Source organism: Odocoileus virginianus, chromosome 30 (assembly GCF_023699985.2).
Source record: "Odocoileus virginianus isolate 20LAN1187 ecotype Illinois chromosome 30, Ovbor_1.2, whole genome shotgun sequence".
Lineage (NCBI taxonomy): Eukaryota > Metazoa > Chordata > Mammalia > Artiodactyla > Cervidae > Odocoileus > Odocoileus virginianus.
The window spans coordinates 35,039,378-35,064,498 of NC_069703.1; the positions used below are offsets into that span (position 1 = coordinate 35,039,378).

Consider the following 25,121-nt stretch of genomic DNA (forward strand, 5'->3'; position numbering starts at 1 on the left):
AGATTCTGCATGCTGCGATTAAGATCCAGAGCATATTTAAAAAAAAATGGCAGGGTGAGAGGGAGATGTGACCTAGAGTTAGAGACATAGTCTGGAGCTCAAGTTTGTGTGGAGTTGTATCTTCTGGTCTCCATTGGAACTATCCTGAAATCAAGTCCAACATCTCGGATTTACTCATCACATTTCATGCAATCCTGAAGAAAGAGTTGGAACCATTCTTTGGGGTGGAATCTTTAAGAATTTGAATCTATTCATCTTCATTCGAATCATCCTGGAATCACTCTCCCCCAAGCATTCCAGAGGTTCAGTATCCACTGGAAAATGTATAAGTTGAGGACACACCTGTGGCCGTGACTTTGCTAGGAATCGGATCTGTTCTCAGACCCTCCCATCGTGGTTTACTGGGGACCCTGCATACAGTCAGGGAGACTGCGGTGTCGGAGTCCAAAAGGTCCCAGGAGCCGCCTGGAGCCATCTTGTTGCCCCTCCGTCGTCTTCTGGGGGAAACTGTGGTTGAAAACTTAAGAGGCCGAAACTGAAGCTTCGGCTGTTGAGTCTCTTGCACAACTTTTGTAAATATTGTTTTAGGTAATACTTTATAACTGTTAAGGCAAACATATTTTTCATTGTTTTCTAGTTTTTGTACTGTAGATGTGCAATTGCTTTTTATTGATGGATCCAATGATCTACTGAAGTATCTTATTAATTCTAATAACTTTTTTTCGGCCACATCCCGCAGGTTGGTTCCAAATCGGGAAAGGAGTACATCAAAGCTGTATATTGTCACCCTGCTTATTTAACTTACATGCAGAGTACATCATGAGAAACACTGGGCTGGATGAAGCACAAGCTGGAATCAAGATTGCTGGATTATTGAAATATCAATAATCTCAGATAGGCAGATGACACCACCCTTATGGCAGAAAGCAAAGAAGAACTAAAGAGCCTCTTGATGAAAGTGAAAGAGGAGAGTGAAAACGTTGGCTTAAAACTCAACATTCAGAAAACTAAGATCATGGCATCTGGTCCCATCACTTCATGGGAAATAGATGGGAAACAGTGAGAGACTTTATTTTTGGGGGGGCTCCAAAATCACTGCAGATGGTGACTGCAGCAATGAAATTAAAAGACGCTTACTCCTTGGAAGGAAAGTTATGACCAACCTAGACAGCATATTAAAAAGCAGAGATGTTACTTTGCCAACAAAGGTCCGTTGAGTCAAAGCTATGGAAAACCAGAAACTGGAAAAATTCAGTAGTCATGTATGGATATGAGAGTTGGACTGTAAAGAAAGCTTAGCGCTGAAGAATTGATGCTTTTGAACTGTGGTGTTGGAGAAGACTCTTCAGAGTCCCTTGGACTGCAAGGAGATCCAACCAGTGCATCCTAAAGGAAATCAGTCCTGAATATTCATTGGAAGGACTGATGCTGAAGCTGAAACTCCAATACTTTGGTCACCTGATGTGAAGAACTGACTCATTGGAAAAGATCCTGATGCTGGGAAAAATTGAAGGCAGGAGGAGAAGAGGATGACAGAGGATGAGATGGTTGGATGCCATCACCAACTCAATGGACATGAGCTTGAGGAAACTCTGGGAGTTGGTGATGGACAGGGAGGCCTGGTGTGCTGCGGTCCGTGAGGTTGCAAAGAGTTGGACACAACTGAGCGACTGAACTGAACTGAACATAGCTTGTGGGATCTTAGTTCCCCTATCAGAGGTAGAACCTGGGTCCCCGCAGTGAAAGCAACAAGCCCTAATCACTGGACGACCAGGGAATTTACCTAATTCTAATGATTTATTTGTATATATTCTTTGAAGTTTGCTATGTGAACAATCACATCATCCAAGAACAATGATTGTGTAGTTTCATTTTTTCTGATTCTTAGATCTCTGTTTTCTTTTTTTTAACTTGTTTTACTGCATCTATGAGGACCTTCCAACCCAAACAACACTGAATATTAACAGTGACACTTGGCGCCCCATCTCACTCCTGGTTTACAACTTAAAGGTTTGTATGGTATTCATAATTTTCTATTTCTTCATTATTTAGTCTTGGTAGATTTTGTGTTTCTAGGAGTTTGTCCACATTCATCTAGGTTATCCTATTTGTTGTTCATAGTTCTTCTTATAATTCTTCTGTAGAATTGGTAGTAATGTCCCCACTTTCATTTCTAATTTTAGTAATTTGAGTCTTCACCAATTCTTAGTACACTTAGCTACAAGTTGTTATTTCAATTTTTTAAAAAAAAGAATCAATTTTTGGTTTTGTTGATTTTCTCTATTGCTTTTATATTTTTTGTTTATCTCTGCTCCAATCTTTGTTTCCTTCTTTCTGCTAACTGGTTTTAGTTTGTTGTTTTTCTAGTTCCTTCCATTCTACAGTTAGGTTGTTGATTTAAAATCTTTCTTCTTTTTTTTAAATTTTTTTCATTTATTTTTATTAGTTGGAGGCTAATTACTTTACATCTTCTGCTTTTTTTGAAATGTGTTTATACCAATAAATTTCCTACTCAGCACTGCTTTTTCTGGGTCCCATAAGTTTTGGTATGTTCTGTTTTTGTTTTCATTCATGTCTAAGTATTTTCTAATTTTCTTTGTGATCTCTTTGATAGAGTTACATTGTTTAATTTCCACAGTTTTGTGAATTTTCCAGTTTTTCCTGTTATTGATATTGGACTTCATTTGTGTGCCTGCTTAGTCGCTCACTCGTGTCTGACTCTTTGCTACCCTATGGACTGTGGCCCACCAGGCTCCTCTGTCCATGGAATTTTCCAGGCAAGAATACTGGGGTTGGCTGCCCTTTCCTCCTTCAGGGGACCTTCCCCTCCCAGGGATCAAACCCGAGTCTCCTGTGGCTCCTGCCTTGGCCGACAGATTCTTTAATACTGAGCCACCTGGGAAGCCCCAGAGCTTCATTTAGTTGTGGTCACAGAAGATACTCTGAAAAATATATATTTAATAAATCTACTGAGACTAATTCACGGCCAAATAGATGGTATTTTTTTCTATCTTTTTTTATGTTCCTCAGACTCAATAATTTCCACTGTCTTATTGCTGTTCTTTCTTCTGCCTGATCAAATCTGCCCTTGAATTCCTTTAGTGAAATCTTCATTTCAGTATTTTACTTTCCAGCTCCAGAATTTTTGTTACATTTTCCTTGTATTGATATATTCATTTCACACATACATCCTTTTCTTTACTTTCTCTGCATTTTCCTTTAGTTATTTGAGCATTTTAAAAAGAATTCTTTTTAAGTCTTTGTCTGGTATATCTGCCATCAGGTCTTTTCCAGGAAGTTTCTGTTGATTGACTTTTTCCTTTTGAGTGGGTCATACTTTCATGTCCCTTTGTATGTCTTGTGACTTTTGTTGTTGTTGAAAACTGGACATTTGAATCTAATAATGTAGCAACTCTGGAAGTCTAGATTCTCCTTCCCCAGGGTTTGCTGGGTTTTTTTGTTACTGTTTTTGTCCATTGCTTTTTTCCTTGTTGATTGTTGTAGGTTGTCTCTGTGCCAAGGCTGAGTCAGAGGTGTAAACTTAAGGTCTTCTCAGGCCTTTTCCTGACTCTTTCCACAGGCAGACATGGTCACTTTCTAATATTTCCCATATGAGCAGTTGTTGGATTTCCTAACCTTTAATGTCTAGCTCCCAGAAGGGGGAAAAAAAGGAAACTGGGGGTGGGGAATGAGCACCAGCCCTTTAAGTCCACTGTAAGTTACTTTAGCTATTGGAGGAGGGGTTTGCAACAACGGGAAAGGTACAATGGTTTGCCCACCTCTCGCCTGCACCTCTGTGATCAAAAGCAGCAGTCAAGAGCACAAATCCGCCCCCCCCCAAACAAAAAGAGCCCAAATCCCTGATATTTGGACGACAGGGTCTTTTGCCCATCTTGATCTCATAGACTATATGCAAGTTGTTCCAGGAACACACGCACAGCTGTGTACTCCATGATTAGGGATGAGGGATGGATAGCTGAAACTGACCAGAATTAACCATCATTTACCATCCAGGTATTCCTCTAGAAATTGCAAGCCTTCAGTAGCTTCCAGTTTCAAAAGTTACATCAGATTCTGCCAGTGAAATTGTTTTCTAGGTGAGGAAATAGATTCTTGGTGCTTCCTCTTTGCCATCTTCCTGGAACCCTCTCTAAAGCAATTTTTCTTAAAAGCTACATTTCACAAGTTTCAATGCATAGCGTTTTCATTATCATTATAAGAGATTTCTAATTTTCTTGTGCTTTCTTTGATCAATAACTATTTAAAAGTGTGTTTTAAAATTTCTAAACATATTAGTTTTTCCTTCAAGTTTTTATGGTCCTTTATGTTACAGACATATGATACAGTCCTTATGATATTACTTCTTTGGTATTCACATTTGTAAATGTTTCATACACATACGCTTGAGAAAAACAAATTTTCTGTAAATATAGGCTAAGGGTTTCCAAATACATCTAGTAAACAAAAAAGAGATAGAAACCTTTATTAGATCTGAAACAATTAAAGAGACTGAGTAGATGCAGGCATGTGCTGAGTGCCGCGCTGTGCTGCGCTTAGCAGCTCAGTCGTGTCCGACTCTTTGAGACCCCATGGACTGCAGCCCGCCAGGCTCCTCTGTCCGTGGGATTCTTCAGACAAGAACACTGGAGTGGGCTGCCACGCCCTCCTCCAGGGGATCTTACCAACCCAGGGATCAAGCCCAGGTCTCCCGCGTTGCAGGTGGATTCTTTACCATCTGAGTCACTAGGCAAGTCCAAGAATACTGGAGTGGGCGGCCAATCCCTTCTCCAGGGGATCTTCCCAACCCAGGGGTCACACCTGCGTCTCTCACGTCTCCTGCATTGGCAGGTGGGTTCTTCACCACTGATGCCACCTGGTCAACTCAAAAGAATGGGACTAGAAGTGAGGAGCAGAAGAACCAAAGGGATGACTTTCTTTGCTCTGCATTGAGGAGACTTGGCAGGTACTACCCCTTCTACTTTTCTTTTTTCTTTTTAAACAGAAACATAAGGCTATAAGCAGTCCATATAGAAACTGGAAGAAGAAAGCTACAACATGCTTTTTAGTAGAAAATGATTTGACATACAAATTTATTTGACTGTATTACATCAAGGCAGAATCACATTCATTTTCTTCATAGAATCCCTGTAAACAGACTGAATGTCAGAGCTCTTAGTTTGCTTTGGAAACTTCTAAAAAGCTGACTATTAGCAGCCTTGGAAGCATTTTCTTTCCCCTCTAGGCTCTCCTGCTCTTGGGGGAAGATGGGAGTAGCTGGTGACAGCTGATGCTAAATAAATAGCGTATAGTAGAGTCTGCCAAATCCTTTTCAGCACCTCCCATAGGCAATGGGATGACTTGGCTTATTCTTGAAGTCATTTGAATAAGCAATCAGGTTATGAAACAGAGGATGGAGGGAAGTTTCCATTGCAGATAATTCCCAATGTTAGAAATGGATGAGCTTAACTGTTCAGTCTCTTCTATTGATCAGAGAGAGAGATGCTAGCACTGGATCTCAGATCATTGATCCTGTGAGACATCAGTGTAACGTAATCCATTCCATTTATTAAAATGTGTTGGAAAAGATATGTCTGAGTAGAGAAGAGTCATTTATAATGATGGCAATATAAGAGGAAAATCAAAGTGCAGGCGGTGTCCCTTTCTTCTTGAACTCCAATGATCACTTCACTCCTGTCAGCTTTATGGTCCAAGCAAACTCAGTTGGAAGAGCAGAGGGTGGTAACTGGGGCAGGAACACGAGGAGACCTTTACCTGGATTTGGGGACCACTTCAGATCATTTTGGATTCCCAGCATTGTTACCTGCAGAAAGCAAAAGGGAATGGGAAAAACACAAATGCATTGATGAGCACAGAATATGGCCTGAATATGGTGGCAAACAACTACCCTGGGCCAGGGTGGGGAAGACAGGCCAGAAGGGAAATGAAAACAGGAGAAACCTGGGGGAGGAAGGAAGGTTTAGAGAAGGCCCGCCAATTCCTTTACAAAGAGTTACATCTCCGACAGGACTGATGGTGGCTCTTTACCTCTGTGGTTGAAGTAGTTATGGGGGATATAAGGCTTAAGATTCCATCTTCTGGCCAGTGCAGTAAAATGGCATAAACAGCTAACCCTTTAGAGGTATACCTGGGAAAAAAGAAACATCATTGTCAAAGATACCTGGCTTATTATCCTGCCACATGACCTTATATATTCCCCTTGCGATTATCTGCCAATTTCAAGCCCTTCAGTCTGTCATTGCTGCTAGCAAGCAAATAACTCGAAACCAGTTAGGGTTTGGGCTTCCCTGTCGCTGAGACAGTAAAGAATCTGCCTGCAATGCAGGAGACCTGGGTTCGATCCCTAGGTTGGGAAGATCCCTTGGAGGAGAGCATGGCAACCCACTATAGCATTCTTGTCTGGAGAATCCCATGGACAGAGGAGCCTGGTGGGCTACAGTCCATGGGGTTGCAAAGAGCTGGACACGATGAGTGACTAATACTTTCACTTTCTTCCCCCCCACTTTCACTTTCTTTAAGCATGGTGAAATCTCAGCACAACAGATTTGTCTTGGGAATTTCCCTGGTGGCCCAGTGGATTGAACTAGACGCTTTCACTGCCATCGGCCTTGGTTTGATCCCTGATCGGGGAACTAAAGATCCCCAAAACCACGTGGGATGACCAAAAATTTTAAATTTTAGAAAGGAATTCAAATTTGTCTTCATTGCACATCTTGCCCTTGATATACCCTCAGATGTTTTCATATGGATTTAAAATTGAAAAAAGATGAATAATGAGGAAGATGGCTTCAGTATGGGTCACTAGTATGAGTTAAAAAATGTTTTAAGAAAACTTAGAACCCCAAACAGAGAGGAAAGGGAAGATACCGCCCAGAAAGTCTTCCAGGGCTGCATTATTCCCACAGAGCTTAACTGTGCATGCTGTGTTTAATCACTCAGTCATGTCCGACTCTGCGATCCCATGGACTGCAGCCTGCCAGGCTTCTCTGTCTACAGAATTCTTCAGGCAAGAATACTTGAGTGGGTAGCCATTCTCTTCTCCTGGGGATCTTCCCAACCCAGGGATTGAACCTGGATCTCCCTCAATGTGGGCAGATTCTTCACCATCTGAGCCACCACGGAAGCCCATGCTTATAGAAGAGGGTGAAAAAAATCACTAAATAGAAACTCATCCAAAACAGAACCATGAATGTGTTTCTCCTGATTCAAAGCCCCCAGCTCTGAGTTATAACATTTGCAGAGGTCTTTCACTGAGCAGTTAGTATGTGCCTGGCACTCTGCTGGGTACTTTACATACGTTAGCTTATTTAATCCTAACACTCTAGGAAGCTAGGTATCATCACCCCATTTTGCAGTTGGAAACAAAAAAAACTGAAGCCTGAGATCAAATAACTAGATCCACAATGCCAAAGATGAATCATGCCTTCTTTGCTTAGTAGCTTCATAATTCTGGGCCAATGATTACTGCCCTGAACCTGCTTTCTCCTTGTAACCTAGGGATAGTGACATTATCCACTCAGTGAGATTGTTGGGGGAACTAAATGAGGGGAAAGAATTTAGGATGGAGTCCAGCACATGTGGGTGCTGTTCAAATATTAGCTATGACTGTTTTTAGGGGTTGAGCAAATTGACTGATACTTTGTAGCTCTTTCTTTCTTCACCAAACCTACCACCTCCCTCACTAGTCAAAGATACCCTGGGGCCTAAAACATAAACCTGGGCACACATTTAATATCACAGAACAGCTTTTGTGTTTCCTCCAGATGAGTCCCAAGCCTGGCTTGTACCACTGTGGACCCAAGGGGTTGCCTGCTCAGGATGGGCCACCCCTGTTCCTACCTGTAACAGACTAGACTCACCACACAGAGTTCTTCTCAGATTGTACTCTCCATGGTTTGGAGGCATAGATAGCCTCTCCATTGATGCTCAGCCACTTCCCAACAGCAAGTAGCCTTTCTTGGAAGATGGGAACAATCAGTCCATCTTTGGTTGGTCCGATGTTGAGAAGATAGTTGCCTCCCAAACTTACTGTCTGAACTAGTTCCTGGTGGGAGCAGAAAACAAAGAAATTCCAGCTCTGAATGCCAAGCCTGGCTGAATTCTTAACACACACAGATGAAGGGAAGGAGAATCTAGGCTGGTTTCCCTGTGTTTTGTGAATATCCTCTATCTTTTGGAAAAGACAGTATATTTTTGTCATTTTCATAGCAGGATAGGCTTACATGAGAAAATTGAAAATTTCTGCTACAAGGTTGAGAGATATATTAACTCGGATTCCAGGGAGTGATCATGGGCTCTTACCCGTGAGCTGGCACCTGCCATAGTGCCATATGCAGAGGGAAGTGTATCAGATATCAGAAGCCCAGAGTGTCAGCCAGGGAGCTGAAAACAAAGCACTTGGCCCTGAAAGGATTCTGTGGAGCCAGCCAGAGAGAATACAGAGATTAGAGATGAGAGGTTTACAGCAGGTGCTATGGAGACTTGGGATGGGGGGGCGGGCGGGCGGGCAGGGAGGTGTGGAAGAGATCTGATGAATTTCAGGATACCCTGGGCTATATAAATGTGTATGTTGCCCCTTCAGGAAAACATGCTGTAAAGAGATATAGTCTTTAAGTTTTCTGGGATGGGATGCATGTGTGTGTGTGTGTTTACTGTGACCCCATACAGTAGCTCTTCAAGGAAGTCCAGAAAAATTAAGGCTATATACATAAAATTTTTAAAAGGAGGTTTTTTTTAGAGTACCCCAAAGACACCACACCATTAACTTTTGATGTTTCCTTCTGGTCTTTTTCTTGTGCAGTTAATTCTATATTGTTGTGATACTATATAACTTGTCTTTTCATCAACCCTGTAAGCATTAATCCATATTACATCCCAAATCTACTGAATTATTCCTTGATGGTTGCCAGGAATTGAAACAGCCCAACGTCAATCTGACGGAGAAGGCAATGACACCCCACTCCAATACTCTTGCCTGGAAAATCCCATGGACGGAGGAGCCTGGTGGGCTGCAGTCCATGGGGTCGCTAAGAGTCAGACACGACTGAGCGACTTCACTTTCATGCACTGGAGAAGGAAATGGCAACCCACTCCAGTGTTCTTGCCTGATGAATCCCAGGGACGGGGGAGCCTGGTGGGCTGCTGTCTATGGGGTCACAGAGAGTCGGACACGACTGAAGTGATTTAGCAGCAGCAGCAGCAGCAACGTCAATCTGAAAATAATCCTGGGGAGAACACCTCTGTACAGAACTCTTCTGTAATTAGACCTGTCTCCTTAGGACAAGTGTTATGAGTATGTTCAATAACCCAAACGGGTTTCCACGGCCCACATGTCTATCCGGAGTGCTTCCACCACTATTTGTCAGAAGGCAGACTAGGACTGCAGTTAACAAATAACCACCTCTTACCGAAATGATTGTGGATTCGCTTGCAATGTCAGCCATCTCCATGTCGCGACGGTAGCCCCAGGACCGCTGGTCTATGGAGGTGCACATCTCCCACTTGTGATCTGGCAAGGTCTCTGGCTGGAATTTATCTTTACAGTTGTAGTATCCTCCATGGTGACAGGAACAGTTCTGACCCCATCGGTCATTTACTACGACCTCATCCTAAAGAAGGAAGGAGTACTGAGGTCATCGGGGGTAAAACTATCTAACTCAGTTTGATAAATTAGGTACCTGTTTGGAAGCAAGGAGCAGACTCAGTTGAGCACCGTGGTTCTCAACTGGGGGAGACTTAAAGGGCGAAATCTAGAGACTTTTTTTGGTGGTCACAACTCGGGGTGGGGCTACTGCTTTCTAGTGGGCGGAAACCAAGGATTCTTCTAAACACATTGCAAGGGAATCCCCTGGCCGTCGGGTGGTTAAGAATCCCTACTTCCACTGCCAGGGGGTAGGGGTTTGATCCCTGGTCTGGGAACTAAGATCCCGCATGGTCGCATGGTGTGGTGGGGAAAAAAAAAAATTGTAAACATCTTACGACACAGAAAACTGTCCCTTCACAACAAAGAAATATCCAACTCCAAACGTTATTTGCAGTTAACCCTGGTCTAGCAATATGTAATGTCAGAACTGGAAGGTTTAGATTATCTAGTAAACCACTGATTCTAACAGAAGAGAAATGCAGAGGAGATCTGCCCGAGATCACATTCCCAGGCAGAGTTTCTGAAAGCTGAGACTATGAATCTGGTTTTTGAACCCAGCCCAGGATGCTTTTCAGTATATAACCCTGACTTTCTTTACCTAAGTAAGGCGAAGTCAGTAATCAAACATTCTTTTCTTTCCCTCAAGGTTTTGCTAAACTTCAAGAAATCTTTACATGAAATCACTTAATGTCAACGTTTAACACCTCTATGCGGCTCATACTGGGGTATCCAGAGTAAACAAGTCACACCTCTTGCCCTCAGAGGTCCAGCAGTGACTAGCTGAGACATACACATGGACAGTTATGATGTGACATCACATCAGTGTTAGGGAATTCACCTAAACACCAGTTCAGGAGTGTTTCTTGCTTCTTCCAGGGAAGAATATAAATTGCCGGGAGCCAGATTTAGTTTATATTCCACCAGTACTCACTCTGTGTCTAACTGTGCCAAGGACTGTTCCTGGAGTTGGGGACATAGGTATGAACAGACCCAAATTCTTGCCCTCACAAAGGTGATGCTTCAGAGAGGGAGACATAGTAACGAGGTAAATGGTATCTGAAATATGTTGGGCCAGGTAGGTGGTTAAGAGAAAGATAAGGCAAAGAAAGACACATAGCGCAGTGGGGGCATGCTGCAATTTTAGATAGGGTGGTGGGGAAGGTGTGACTTCCCAAGAAAACCTGCAGAGAGGTCAGGAGTGGGAATTACAGACAGCAGAGGGGTAAGGATCAGGGTCTACTTCTCCTAAAAGTCATTTCCTAACATGAGTATATGACAACCCTCTTTCCTAACGCATGAGAAAGCACTCAGAACAAGAGTGGGCAGAAGAGGGTCTGCGGTGTCCCACCTGAGGAGCCACATCTAAGCCACCCCAGCCCGGGGACCACTGGGGAAGAACCACCAGATCTCACCACTAGAGGTCCCCACGCGGCCCCAAAGTTCCAAAAAACCAATCTGAATTTGCTTCCATTTGTCACATATCTTTCTTCCCCTTTTCTGAATTTAGTAATATTTAGCCAGTGACATCCTAAGAGGTTTATGAACCTACCCAGATAGCTCAGTTCAAACTGGTCTTAGGTTTTTCTTTAAAATTCACAACAAAGCTAGAATCTGTAAAATTTTTCAAATTTTCTACAGTGAAGATTAAGACTTCTGCTACTTTGTGTCTTGAAATGTGAACTATAAACGGGCAGCTATTGTGCAGTGCAATAGGTTGGTTATGACAGAGAGGACAAGGCAGGTGAAGTTTCCTTCCAAATTCCTTAGAATTTGGATCTCATGGAAAAGAAATTTCCCTATATGAGTTAAACTACACAACCAACATAGAGTATCTGAGGTCATAGATATTCACATTTTATTCCTATCATTTAACAAGTTTTGTATATTAATTTTTTGGGTGGTTTTCTCATTTACAATGTCTGTTTGCTTAATAGTTTATTTTCTCTATGGTGGTCTGGAGCTTCTTTATACTATTTCTATCCTACTACTTAAATTTAAGAAGCTTGAAAACTATCTTATAAAAATCAAGAATTAAAGGAGAAAAAGAAAGCTTAAAGGAAAACAGCTTAAAGAAAGAAAAAGGAAGGGGCAAAAAACAGAATTAAAGGAGAAACCTTTAACATCCATTAAGTTCCCTTGTTCCTACCACACCCATATCAATATTGCTATTTATTTATTTACTTACACTTAAAGTCTTTATTGAATTTGTTACAATATTGTTTCTGGTTTTATGTTTTGGTTTTTTAGCCTCAAGACACATGGGATCTTAGCTCTCCAACCAGGGATCAAACCTGGACCCCCTGCATTGGAAGGTGAAGGCAGTCTTAACTGCTGGATCCCCAGGGAAGTCCTGAGATTAGTATTTATTATTGTCACTGTTGTCATTACAGTTATTACTCCAGATCTTGGCTCCTCACATTGTGTTTTATCATAAGAGATAAATAAGAGAGGTCTTTTAATCACATACCTTAACTGGGCTATCATTGTAGAGCCAAGCAAGAAAACCTGTAGAGTTCCAATAAGTATCAGGACATTCCCACTCTCCATCAGACCAAATCAAGTCAGGTTTATACCTGAGAGACACACAATCACAACAGAGTTTATCAGCTGAATCCAGTCACAGTCAAGTCTGACAGATCTATCTTTGCCACACATATTAAAAAATTAATTTCCTCCTATTTTCAAAGTACCATGGTGCAAAGAAAATGGAAAACTATAAAGAGATGAAAATGACCACACACAGCCCCCTGAGCTAGCACAACCACAGTTTAATACACAGCATTTTGGTGTATTTTTTCCCAATCTTCTTTTTCAATGTCTTAAATTAAAAAGTAGAGCTGTAATCAGAGTGTATACAATTTGATTTCCTTCCAGAAACTAATTCCAATGAAAAGGGTAGTGCTCCAGAACTATAGGATTACTGTTTCTGCTTTTAAGATGTGTTAAGATCTTGAACTGTTCTGTCAAATGCATTTTTGGGCACAACTACCCAGAGCTTTGATCTTAAAAATCTATTGAGTTTACTTAAGCCACAGTTGCATCTTTCACATATTTACTACTCTGAGCCCTATGAGTGTGTGTATTTATACCTCTAAGGTAAGCAGTATTAGTCCCACTTAAGAAAGCAAGAATGTAATGATCAGTAACTTTGTTTTAGGTGCAAAGCTGGTAAGTAATAGGAGCTGGAACCCATATGTAAATCTGCCTGTTAGCTAATCATGCCCTGTACTCTGTAAACGCTTAGGTCAGCAGGTTGAGTCCAGGAAAAAGGCTGCCTAAGAGGAGAGAGAAACACAGATGGTGTGCGTTTTACTGTGTATGAAAGATTGTGCTAGGCACTTTTAACTCATTAACCTCATTCATTCTCACAACACCCTGTGATGTATAAACAGGTAAAGAAACTGAGCCATAGAAAGATTAAGTTGTTTGTTCGAGGTTATACAGTCAGTAAGAAAAAAAGAACTGGATTTCTGACTTGAAGTTTGTGCTGATTGGTTTCTTACAACTGTACTGTTTCCTTACAGCAGTCATTTGGATGCAAGGAGTTTTGTCCTCTTTTGGTCTACAGTGAGCGTCCAAGCACAGACGGCTGCCTCTTTATCTTTAAAGTCCACCATCCTCCTAAGGGTCCCCAGGAGCAAGAATGACAAATGCAGAATAAAAAGTGGTGAAGACTAGTGACAAACCCCAAAGTGAAAGTCATCATTTTAAGGATAATTAATGATAATAAAGTCACTATTATTCTGTACCAAGCATAGTGATAGAAACTTTTCATATATTACGCTGAGCCCTACATAGAAGGCATTATTATCACTTTACAGACTGAGAATCTGAGACTCAGACGAGTAACCTGTTTAAGGCTTGTAAAGGAATTCCTTGGCGGCCCAGTGGTTAGGACTCTGCGCTCTCACTCCTGAAGGCCTGGGTTGGATCCCTCAGTCCCTGGTCAGGGAACTAAGATCCCACAAGCTCCATGCTGTTGTGGTCATTGTTGTTCAGTGGCTAAGTCATGTCTGACTCTTTACGACTCCATGGACTGCAGTATGCCAGGCTTCCCTGTCCTTCTCTGTCTCCTGGAGTTTGCTCAAACTTATGTCTATTGAGCTGGTGATGGCATCCAACCATCTCATCCTCTGTTGTCCCCTTCTTCTCTTGCCTTCAATCTTTCCCAGCATCAGGGTCTTCCAATGAGTCCAATCTTTGCAGCAGATGGCCAAAGTATTGGAGCTTCAGCATCAGTCCTTCCAATGAATATTCAGGACTGATTTCCTTTAGGATGGACTGGTTGGATCTCCTTGCATTCCAACACTCAAGAGTCTTCTCCAACACCATAGTTCTAAAAGCATCAATTCTTCGGTGATCAGCTTTCTTCATAGTCCAACTCTCACAGCCATACATGACCACCGGAAAAACCATAGCCTTGACCAGACAGACCTTTGTTGGCAAAGTAATGTCTCTGCTTTTTAATATGCTATCTAGGTTGGTCATAACTTTCCTTCCAAGGAGTAAGCATCTTTTAATTTCATGGCTGCAGTCACCATCTGCAGTGATTTTGGAGCCCCCCAAAATAAAGTCTGACACTGTTTTCACTGTTTCCCATCTATTTGCCATGAAGTGATGGGACCAGATGCCATGATCTTAGTTTTCTGAATGTTGCGCTTTAAGCCAACTTTTCCCACTCTCCTCTTTCACTTTCATCTACATGCTCTGTAGTTCTTCTTCACTTTCTGCCATAAGGGTGGTGTCATCTGCCTATCTGAGATTATTGATATTTCTCCCGGCAATCTTGATTCCAGCTTGTGCTTCTTCCATCCTAGCGTTTCTCATGATGTACTCTGCATATGGATCATCAAGAAAGCAAAAGAGTTCCAGAAAAACATCTATTTCTGCTTTATTGACTATGCCAAAGCCTTTGACTGTGTGGATCACCACAAACTGTGGAAAATTCTGAAAGAGATGGGATACCAGACCACCTGACCTGCCTCTTGAGAAACCTGTATGCAGGTCAGGAAGCAACAGTTAGAACTGGACATGGAACAGACTGGTTCCAAATAGGGAAAGGAGTATGTCAAGGCTGCATACTGTCACCCTGCTTATTTAACTTATATGCAGAATACAAGCTGCATGGCACAGCCCAAAAAATGCTTGAGGGCAACAAGAGCCAGGGTTCAAATACAAATCTGCCAGATGCCAAACCCTCTGTGGGGTCCATTAGACCATGTTGCCCTTCTCCAAGCTCCTGACAAAGAAAATGGTACGGAAGGAGGTAACTGAGGTTCTGACTTACTACCACCCTCAGTTTTGTTTCAGTTTGGAAAGGCAGCATGACCAAACTACAGAAGTTTCGAAAAGCAAAAAGGAAAAACATACTTTGTCTTAACACAATGATTACTCATTATTACTTTGATGTCTTCTAGAGTTTTTTTATATCCCACCCCTACCCTCTTCCTCTCAACAGTATAAGCAGCTCAGATGCCATTGATGAAAGTCATAAGGCTTAAACAATTTCTGTTTTGTACCTGTTAACAAGGTCATAGAGCTCTGGCATTGTTTTTGCATGGACGAAATACTGTGTTTTGAAGCCATTTTTCTTATCACGTAGGTAGAGAGGATGGAACCATTCTAAAAGTGAGTGATACAGTCCATAGCGTATGTTCCTTAAACAGAAAAACAGGACAGCAACTGTCATTAAGCAAAGAAAAGATACTTTAAGAAAAATCAGTTGCCAGCATTTTTACATCTCAGTGATATTTACCCATAGGGCATACATGGGTCAGGACCTACAGCCAGTTTCTTAAATTATCTCATCATTCACTTAAGCAAAATGATTGGCTTACTTTGTTTTTGATGATACAAATAACAAATTAGGCTTCCCAGGTGGTGCTAGTGGTAAAGAACCCATCTACCAATGCAGGAGACACAAGAGAGACATGTTCTATCCCTGGGTCAGAAGATCCCCTGGAGGAGGGCATGGCAACCCACTCCAGTATTCTTGCCTGGAGAATCCCATGGACAGAGGAGCCCGGCAGGCTACAGTCCAAGGGGTCACAAAGAGTCGGATACGACTGAAGCGACCTAGCAGTAACAAATTATTTTTATATATAAATTATCTTAACACCAAAATGTTATTTAAACCATTTTCTGTCTTTTAAGTCAATTATCTCAATAATATATAGTCCTATTAAATTTTTTTTTCTGTTACTCATAATACATATTGAAGAGATACTGGAAAAGAGAGACAAATATCAAGAATATCCAAAATCTCATCACTCAGACAAAATCAGTAGTGTCATTTTCTGCACAGTTGAAATTAATGAGTATAGGTTTATTGTTTCATAGAAGATTTATTAATAGTCCTTAATATACCTCAAACAAAATATGGTTAAATTTACCTATATATACACAATAAAACTTGTCGTGAATTAAGAAGAGTGAGTGTTTTGGAAATGCTATAATACAGAAGTAAAGATAACATTTGCAATGGCATAGATAAAGCAGAAAGAATTGAAGTTAAGAATTTCATCATGTGATTCAGGGACTAACTAGATACAGAGAAAGAAGCTGAAAGTCAAGGCTCTTAGGGTCCAAATCTAATCAACATCTCATACTTTCAGAGCAGGACTATTAACAGAGCTCAATATTGGAAAACAGAATGTTTCACAGGTGACATAAGTCAGTAAATGCTTTCTTAAATGACCAGATAATATCTGAGGCTTTGTAGGCCTTGCTATCTCTACCCCGATTCCGTAATTAGAGCTTGAAAGTAGTCAGAGACAATGTATAAGTGAATGAACACAACTGTATTCCAATCAAACTTTATTTATACAAATAGTCAGCTGGTCTACCCCTTAAAGAGGACATCAAGTTTGCCAAATCACAACAGAGCTGAGTGGGCATGACACAAATACCATTTTCCTCCTTACAGACAAATATACTCAGAACAATAGGGTCCAAAATCAGAATACCTGGGTTCAAATCCCACTTCTGCCCCTTCCCAGCTCTTTGACCTTGGGAAGTTACATCTTAAGTGGCAGATATTAGGAAATATTACCTAGAATCAGGAGTGATGCCTTACCTCCCTTTTCGTTGCTTTAACTGCCCTCTTCAGGTCTCTCCAGATCTCCCACTCATCTAAACCTTCCATGAAAGCCTACAAAGCTCTGGGTTGACAGCTGAGGAGGACACAGAGATGAACACAACCCTGGCCTCTAACACATACTGGAAAAGGCCCTAGGCTGGAAGGCTTACCAGAAAGAATCCTGTATAGAGAGCACAAGTGCAGCGTTGTGGTCTATGCCGGGTATCCTTCACCTAACCAGAGGGCCATGAACTTCTCTGATGCTGTCACTTTTGGTCACATGAAAACTGTCAAGGTTCAAACACTGCCAATGCAGTACAAGCCCTCCCACGTACTGGTTAAACGCAAACTTAGAAAACACAGAAGAGAAGAGAAGGCACGGGACAGTGGCTGGTTAGATCAAACGTGATGATGGAGTGACTGTGGACACGCACCTCTTCCGGATGGCTGTTCCCAACTCACCAACCAAATCACGATGGGGGCCCACATCCTTAGAGTTCCAGTTCCAAGACACAGGGCTTGGCCAGTTTGTGTAGCCTTCATGATGCTTTGTCGTCAGGACCACATATCTGTGGACAATGAAACCATATGAACAAAGGAAATAGGCAGTGGGCCACCAACACCAACTTAGCTGGCACGCCTGAGGCTTTTTAAAACGGTTGAGGGAACTCAACTACAGGAAATGTACAGGTGACCCTTGAACAACATGGTGGTTAGGGGTGTGCTGACCCCTGTGCAGAAGAAAATCCATGTGTAACTCTTGACTTCGCCCTAAACTACTAATAGCCTACTCTTGACTGGAAGGCTTACCAATAACATAAATGGTCGGATAACACCCATTTTGTATTTTATATGTATAATGTGCTGTATTTGTACAATGATGTAAGCTAGAGAAAAGAAAATGTTTTTAAGAAAATCATAAGGAAGAGAAAATACATTATAGTACTGCACTGCATTTATTTTATTTTATTGGAGTACAGTTGCTTTACAATGCTGTTAGTTGGAGATAGGGCATATGTACTGTATTACCATAAGTTTACACTGTCTGTTTACAAGATGAACCACCTATCAGTATCTACAGCAATACTGTCTTACATGATACAAAACACTGTAGACGTTAGTTATTACTAACACTAAATATCAAAGCTGGAAAGCTAATGTGAAAAAGCCATTCATATTTATTTGCAGTTATGATTCATCCATTGATAATGAAGCAACAGCAACATGATTGCTTTATAGTAGCCTAGTGCAATCAATATGATTGCTTCATGATAGCCTAGCTTATACACTAATGAATGAATCATTATAACATTTTTATGGCATATGGTATTATACTCATTCAAAATATGGGATGGGAAACATTGTTACATTTTTTTAAAAAGTCACTTGAATGTGATGATAGGTTGAGGTTTTTTTTTTTAAGTTATTTAATTGGAAGCTAATTAGTTTACAATATTGTAGTGGTTTTTGCCATACACTGACATGAATCAGCCATGGGTGTACATGTGTGTCCTGAACCCCTCTCCTACCTCCCTCCCTATCCCATCCCTCTGGGTCATCCCAGTGCACCAGCCCTGAGCACTTGTCTCATGCATCAGTTGAGTTTTGCTGAAAGCTTTAATTTTGTTTTAGGTTTGAAAGATTTGTTAACAAAAGAAACTGCTGGTTACATACACAATAAACAATTTCAATATTTAATAGATAATTTAACTTAATTACAACATACAGTCAAGAGAAAAGAAACAGTAATGACAGAAGTAACAGTGTGCATATCACCAAAATGGGCCACCAACCCATATCCAGACTTGAACAGAGCTGGAAAGTCCTGAGTAACAGCAATCTGGAGTCCCAGCTGGGAAAAGGGTCCCAGGCGGTGCGTCCACCCCACTGTGAGACTTCAAATTACAGATTTGGGGGCTCCTGTTTATAATCTCAGGACACAACTGATATCATCATCAGTTTGCACGCAGCTCTGGTTTTCCTTTAACTTTTACAATGCTGTTTATTTCATCTTGTGAGTCACAAGATTTTCCAGACTTCCAGGGGCTCAGGAAATTCCAAGACACACTGCCTCTCTTAACCAAGGTGCTGCCTGACTTCCTGGTAATAACTGGTGTGCTTACAGGCAGGCATGTATATAGTCCAGGTAGGGTCCAGGCAAGGTTAGAAGTTGGTCAGAGCCTGGTGTCTTGCTTCTGAAGGCTGAACAAGACTACCTCCATTTTAATTTCCTTAACAGTCTGATACATAGTTATTTAACTATGAGAGGGGACTGGAAGGGGGTACATACCGAATGGTAATATAATTCTTTGAAAGCAGTGTTTTTAAAAAGGAAAGATATTATTAATTTTATATTAAGTATCACTTACTTTCTGCTTATGTAAGGATTGGCTATTTACTTCCATGCCAGTCTTGCATGTGACAACCTACAGATGAACACTTAGGCGGTGACAGCAATGATGAGACACAAAACGTTTCATACAGTTCTTGCCATTGAGTTCTCAGATTTCACTGAGTTAATGAAGACACTTCTACACTTACACAACAGATAGGTTTATTAACTACACGGCCTAAGGATTATTTACTGTTCATTAAGTGGAAGAGGATCATCATAAAGGTGTTCATGATGAGTACCCTCAGGAGGAAGTGGAGGGGTTGGTCTTGCCTCTCAGGGGTGGAAGAGGTAGAAAAGGCGGAGGAGGTGGACAGGGAGGCAGGAGAGGTGGGCATTCAGGGTAACATTATGGAAACATCTCATATATTTCTGACTGTGAGACCTCACTTGCCAGTGCAGGAGATGCAAGTTCAATCCCTGGGTCAGGAAGAACCCCCGGAGAAGGAAATGGCAACCCACTCTAGTATTCTTGCCTGGAGAATTCCATTGACAGAGAAGCCTGGGCTACAGTCCATGGTGTTGCAAAGAGTTGGACACGACATAACGACAAACCAATGACAAATATGATACCAATCCTCCTTCCACGGTTTGCTTTAGTTTCATATCATATCATAGAAGGGTCAGTGTGGTAAAAGAAGTCAAAAGCTATCTTGAATAATCAGCATCCTTCTGCCAGACTGTCTAACATCAATCTGTTTTCTGGCACTGCTTCTTCTATGTCTTCTTCCTCATTGTCTGGCACTTGTTTAGAAGCACTTACCTCCATCAAACTGTCTTATGTTATTTCAAGTATGAGGTCTACCAGCTCCTGAATTTTTCTAAGACCCATATCTTGAAACCCTGCACCTCCCCTCTCCCTTCCTCCCGCCCCCATATCCATATCTCTTTCATGATGTCCTTAATTGGCTCTATTGTAAATCCTGTGGAGTCATGCACAACATCTGGACAGTTTTCTCCCGCAGGAATTTTATTGTTTTGGGCTATAGCTTTTTCCATAATAACAATGGCATCTTCAATGGTGTAATCCTTCCAGACTTTCATGATGCTATCTACATTGGGGTTCTCTTCCATTGTGTTGACAATCCTTCCCATCGAGTACCATGTGTAATGAGCCTTAAAGATCCTTAAGGTCCACCATGGGGATTTCCCTGGTGGTCCAGTGGTTAAGAATCCACTGTGCAATGGGGGATGCAGGTTCGATCCCTGGTCAGGGAACTAAGATCCCACATGCCCCGGAGCAACAAAGCCCGCATGCCACAGCTGGAGAGTCCATCTGCTACAACTAAGACCCAGTGCCCAAATCAATCAATTAATAAAAAAAGAAAAGATCCTATGACCCCTAGATCTGCAGGTTGAATTAGAGATGTTGTGCTTGGGGTAGACCACTTCAATGTCTTTGCTGTTGAACTCTTGGGGTTCTGGGTGGCCAGGGCATTGTCCAATATTAAAAGAACTTTAAAAGGCAGTTTCTTACTCCAAGGTACTTCATGACTTCAGGGACAAAGCACTGATGGAAGCAATCCAGAAAAAGGGTTTTCGTCGTCCAGGCCTACTTGCTTTACAACCAAAAGACTGGCAGTTTGTGTCATCTTTTCCCTTCAAGGCTCATTGATTAGTAGGTTTATAGAAAAGGACAGTCCTAATCATAAACCTGATTGCATTCGCATCAAACAGTAGTTAGCCAGTCCCTTCCTGCCTTAAATTCTGGTGCTTACTTCTCTTTCTTACTAATAAATGCTCTTGGAGGCATTTCTCCCCCATTGGAAGGTCCACTTTACTCTGTATTAAAAAGCTGTTCATGGGTTTTCCTGGTGGTAAGGTGGTTACGACTCTGCACTTCTACTGCAGGGGGCACACATTGCCCCCTGGTCGGCCAACTAAGATCTCGCATGCCATCCGAGGCCACCAAAAAACAAAAGGAGGAAAAAAAAAACCCTGCATAGGCAGAAATCCTTTCTCCTCAATGATTTTCTCAGTGGCCTCTGGGAACTCATGGTTGGTAGTAACTACTTCTCCTGTCATCTTGACATTTAAAAAGCCAAACCTCTTTAGAAAATTATCAAACTATCCTTTGTTGGTTTTAAATTCTCCAGCTTTAGATCCTTCACCTTCCTTTTGCTTTAAGTTGTCATGAAACGACTTTACTTTTTTCCGAATCATTTTAGTGTCTTTATGTATGCCTTTCTTACAGCAATCCTGCACCCACATCAAAGCTGCATTTTCAATATGAGATAAAAAGATATTTTGCAAGAAGTGCAAGGTTTTTCACACCTTATGGCATAGCTGCAATGACAGCTTCATTATTATTATTTTTTTTTAATGCTGGATTCATTTATATTGCAAGGGCAGTGGGCAACCGCAGCTGCAGACCTCAATCTGCAATACATATCAAGCAATTCAACTTTTTCTTGTAATGTTAATTCCCTCCGCTTCTTGGGAGCACTTCTGTCATCACTGGGGGAGCTTTGTATGGGTGTCAAGGTGTTATTCAAGGTTTATGATACTGCACTAAACAAGGTGAAAAATACTTAAGAAAAATACTTAAGTCATGAGAGATGACTTTTTACTGCAATAGGCAATTTACCAGAGGGATAAGTGCTCATGTGAAAATGATTAGCATCACTTGGCATCTTAAATGAACACAACAGTTGAGTTCACCAACAGGACACCAATAGGAGGTGGGTACAAAATTATGACGGTAGTACAGTATGTACTGCGATTAATTTTATGCATTTATGATTTAATACGGGCTTCCCAGGTGGCGCGCTAGTGGTAAAGAACCCACCTGCCAATGCAGGAGACCCAAGAGCCAGAAGAGCCTGGTGGGCTACAGTCCATGGGGTCACAAAGAGTCAGACACGACTGAGTGGCTGAGAAGACACATACAAATGGTAAAATAAACTAGTATCTATATATTTTACGCATTTGTAACATACTCTTTTCTTAATTTTTGACATTTCTGAGTTTTTTCAAATTATAACAAATCTCCAAAAATTTTTCCAACGAAAACCCTTTTTCTGGATTGGTTCCATCAGTGCTATGTCCCTGAAGTCAGGAAGTACCTGGCCAGTAAGAAACTGCATTTTAAAGTTCTTTTAATATTGGACAATGCCCTGGCCACCTAGAACCCCAAGAGTTCAACAACAAAGACACTGAAGTGGTCTAGCCCAAACACAAAGAAAAAATTTGAGGAAAAAATTTGCATATAAGTGGACCCAAGAAGTTCAAACCTGTGTTGTTCAAAGGTCAACTGAACTTGTATGAGTGATACCCAGGAAGTTGCATCAGTCACAACACCCCTTGGGTATTGTTCCAGGAATGAAAGCAAATTTGAGGAAGCCACAGTCCTTAGTTCCCAGACAAGAAGGAGACTAGGAAGGAAAGAAGAAAGGAATAGGTAAGGGAAAATATGTATAAACTGGCTCTCCAGTTCTGGAGCTCTTCTGTATTAATGTAAAGCATTTAAAAAAACAAAAACCAATCCTTTGCCCTAAAGGAGAAAGAAACCCCTACTGAAAGAGCAGATGATAGAAAAGTAAGGTGTTTATCAAGCCCATATCAAGTGCCTCTCATTTACAGAGGTGACAAAAGGCCTAAAGAAAAAGGGGAGAAAAGGCAAGTGTTGAAATAACAATCAAATCACTCAACATTTCATTTACTTTTGTCACAGAAAAATGGTGCCCAAAAGGATGATTTAATCCCCGGCTGATGAGGGAGGCTCAGGATTTTAAGGGCTAGACAGTACTTCAGGCTCTGGGGAACCACAGTCCTCTCTGTGGCATATTCTTCTTCTACTTTTTAAAAACAGGTTTTTGAAAATGTAAAAATCTTTCTCAAGAAACTTACAAAAAACCAGGCAGAGGACCGATCCCTCTAGTTAAGGTTACAGACTCCTGGTGTGGTGGAAAGAACCTTCGTCTTAGGCTCATGGGATTTGGAGTCCAGGACATTAGTTCCCTTCCTCTATCTGGGCCGGTCATCTTGTCCCACTCGGACACGACTGACGTGACTTAGCAGTAGCAGCAGCACCTTGTCCATAGTAGGGGCATTTGACCTGGACAAAGGATATCTCCCAGATTTTAACTTCTTCATTTGAAAATTATGGATTTCTAAGGCTTCTGAAAGACAGGTAACTCCTCCTCGGTTTAGTCAAGCCTTATATTCCCATGCATTTAATTGCAAACACTAAATATCAGTTGTAATTTCTCTTTAGTACATGAGGACTTAAGGTCCAAGAGAAACTAAAACCTGGGTCGTCTGAGACAAGGTAACGGTGGAAGACTGCCCTAAGCCAGAGGCTGGGAGACCTACCTGCCTTCATTCTCACTCTCCTCCAAATCACTGCTCTCTCAGCCGCCAAGCTCATCCTTGAAGCTGAGGGTCACCATTCCTTGACTTAGTACCTGCAACATCCTGCCTTCAAGGATGACTCCTTCAGGACCGGCCCCAGCCTTCAACAGACTTGGGAGTCCTAGCCTCCCCCCATCAAAGCTCTACACTTTCAGTTCTCTGAACCATTCACATGCAAGCTGCAACAGTTCTCAAAACAATTTCACGAGCACTTTCTATGTGCAAGACATTGAGAAGAGCAGATGGCACAGAGTCTATATTGTTGCCCAAATACACTGGGCACCAGAACTTCCTTCCCTCTGGGACATATTAAAGCTGAAAGGAAGAACACAATTCCTTCCAGCCAGGGAAGGAGGCGGTAGGGAGGTAAAAGGCCTTGTTCAAGTTCACAGCTGAACTAGGATCAAACTCCCGACCTCTGGCTTAAAATCCTGGAACCTTGATTGTTTTGCTGACCCGCAGGGGACTCACTTTAGGTATCACCTAGCTCAATCCTCCCCCATACTCAGGTCTTCCCAAGTCCACGAAGGGCTTGCCAAGTCCACCACCAACCTGAAACCTTTATTTCCTTCTAATCCTCAACCGTAAGATCTGGCGTGCCACATACAATTCTGCATCCTTCGGTAGGCGAAACAAAGTACCCGCAACATCTGCGGTCACAGGGACACCTGTGTGATCCGGCAAGTCTCCTCGCCTCTTCCCCGCCCCCACCCCGCTCGATTCCCACCAGCCTAAGGCACTCCCGGCGCTCGAGGGTCAGCCCTCGCCCGGGTAGGGGCTTCCCGCCCGCTCCCGCGGCGGCGTCACTCACTTGGCCCCGGCGGCCTCGAAGAGGTCAGCCCAGCTGTCGGGGTGGAAGAAGCGCGCCGTGAACCTTGGCCCGAAGTCGGCGTAGCTGAAATCCGGCGGGTAGTTCTCTTTCATGAAGCTCTCGTACTGCGGCAGCTTCTCGCCCTGCCAGTGCCACCAGAACCACTCGCTGCCCCAGGCAGGCACCGAGAACACGCCCCAGTGCACGAACACCCCGAATTTGGCTTCATCGAACCAGGCCGGCAGCGGCCGGGAGTCCAGACTCGGCCAGTCCGGGGTGTAGCGGCGCGGAGGCACGGTGCAGCGCCGAGGGTCGGTGCAGCGCGGGAGCCTCACCGCTCCGAGCACCAGCACCAGCTGCAGCAGAAGCAACAGCCCGGCGACCACCACCCGCGACCTCATCACGCGGTGCGGCACAGCTGACTCGGTGCCTCGCCGCCCACCTCTTAACGCGCAGGTGCGGGGCAAGCGGTCCCGCCCACCCTAGTTCCTGATTGGCTCGGAAGGGAAAAGGGGTGGGGCAACCCAGGCTGCTTGGCTACCGGGAGTCTTTCCTCCGGGCCGGCGGGTGGTCCCTGCCACCCTCCGGCGCTCAAAGGGAGAAAGAGGCACGCTCAGGTGACCACTGATTGAACACTTCAGAAGAGAATTCACTGCCGGGTGAAATTGTGGGCGGGGGTGTGTGTGTTAAAGGTACGGTGTGTGCAGAGAACACGTTACTGTTGGGAGCTATTTGTTGTTGCCGTTTAGTCGCTCAGTCTTGCCCGAGTCTTTGCGACCCCATGGACCGCAGCACGCCAGGCCTCCCTGTCCATCACCAACTCCCG

General features: G+C 42.6%; 1 protein-coding gene across 1 annotated transcript; it reads right to left on the minus strand.

Annotated features, from left to right (window-relative positions):
• Nucleotides 1–5,059: 5,059 nt before the first annotated feature.
• FUCA1 (alpha-L-fucosidase 1) lies at nt 5,060–24,735 on the minus strand. The gene is made up of 8 exons (XM_020874581.2): nt 24,296–24,735; nt 17,174–17,308; nt 15,181–15,318; nt 12,129–12,234; nt 9,426–9,626; nt 7,878–8,062; nt 6,046–6,145; nt 5,060–5,821 (listed from the first exon to the last, which is right to left on the minus strand). The coding sequence occupies exons 1-8, from the start codon at nt 24,694–24,696 to the stop codon at nt 5,681–5,683; spliced, it is 1,407 nt and encodes a 468-aa protein (XP_020730240.2). The 5' UTR covers nt 24,697–24,735; the 3' UTR covers nt 5,060–5,680.
• Between the last annotated feature and the right edge of the window lie 386 nt (nt 24,736–25,121).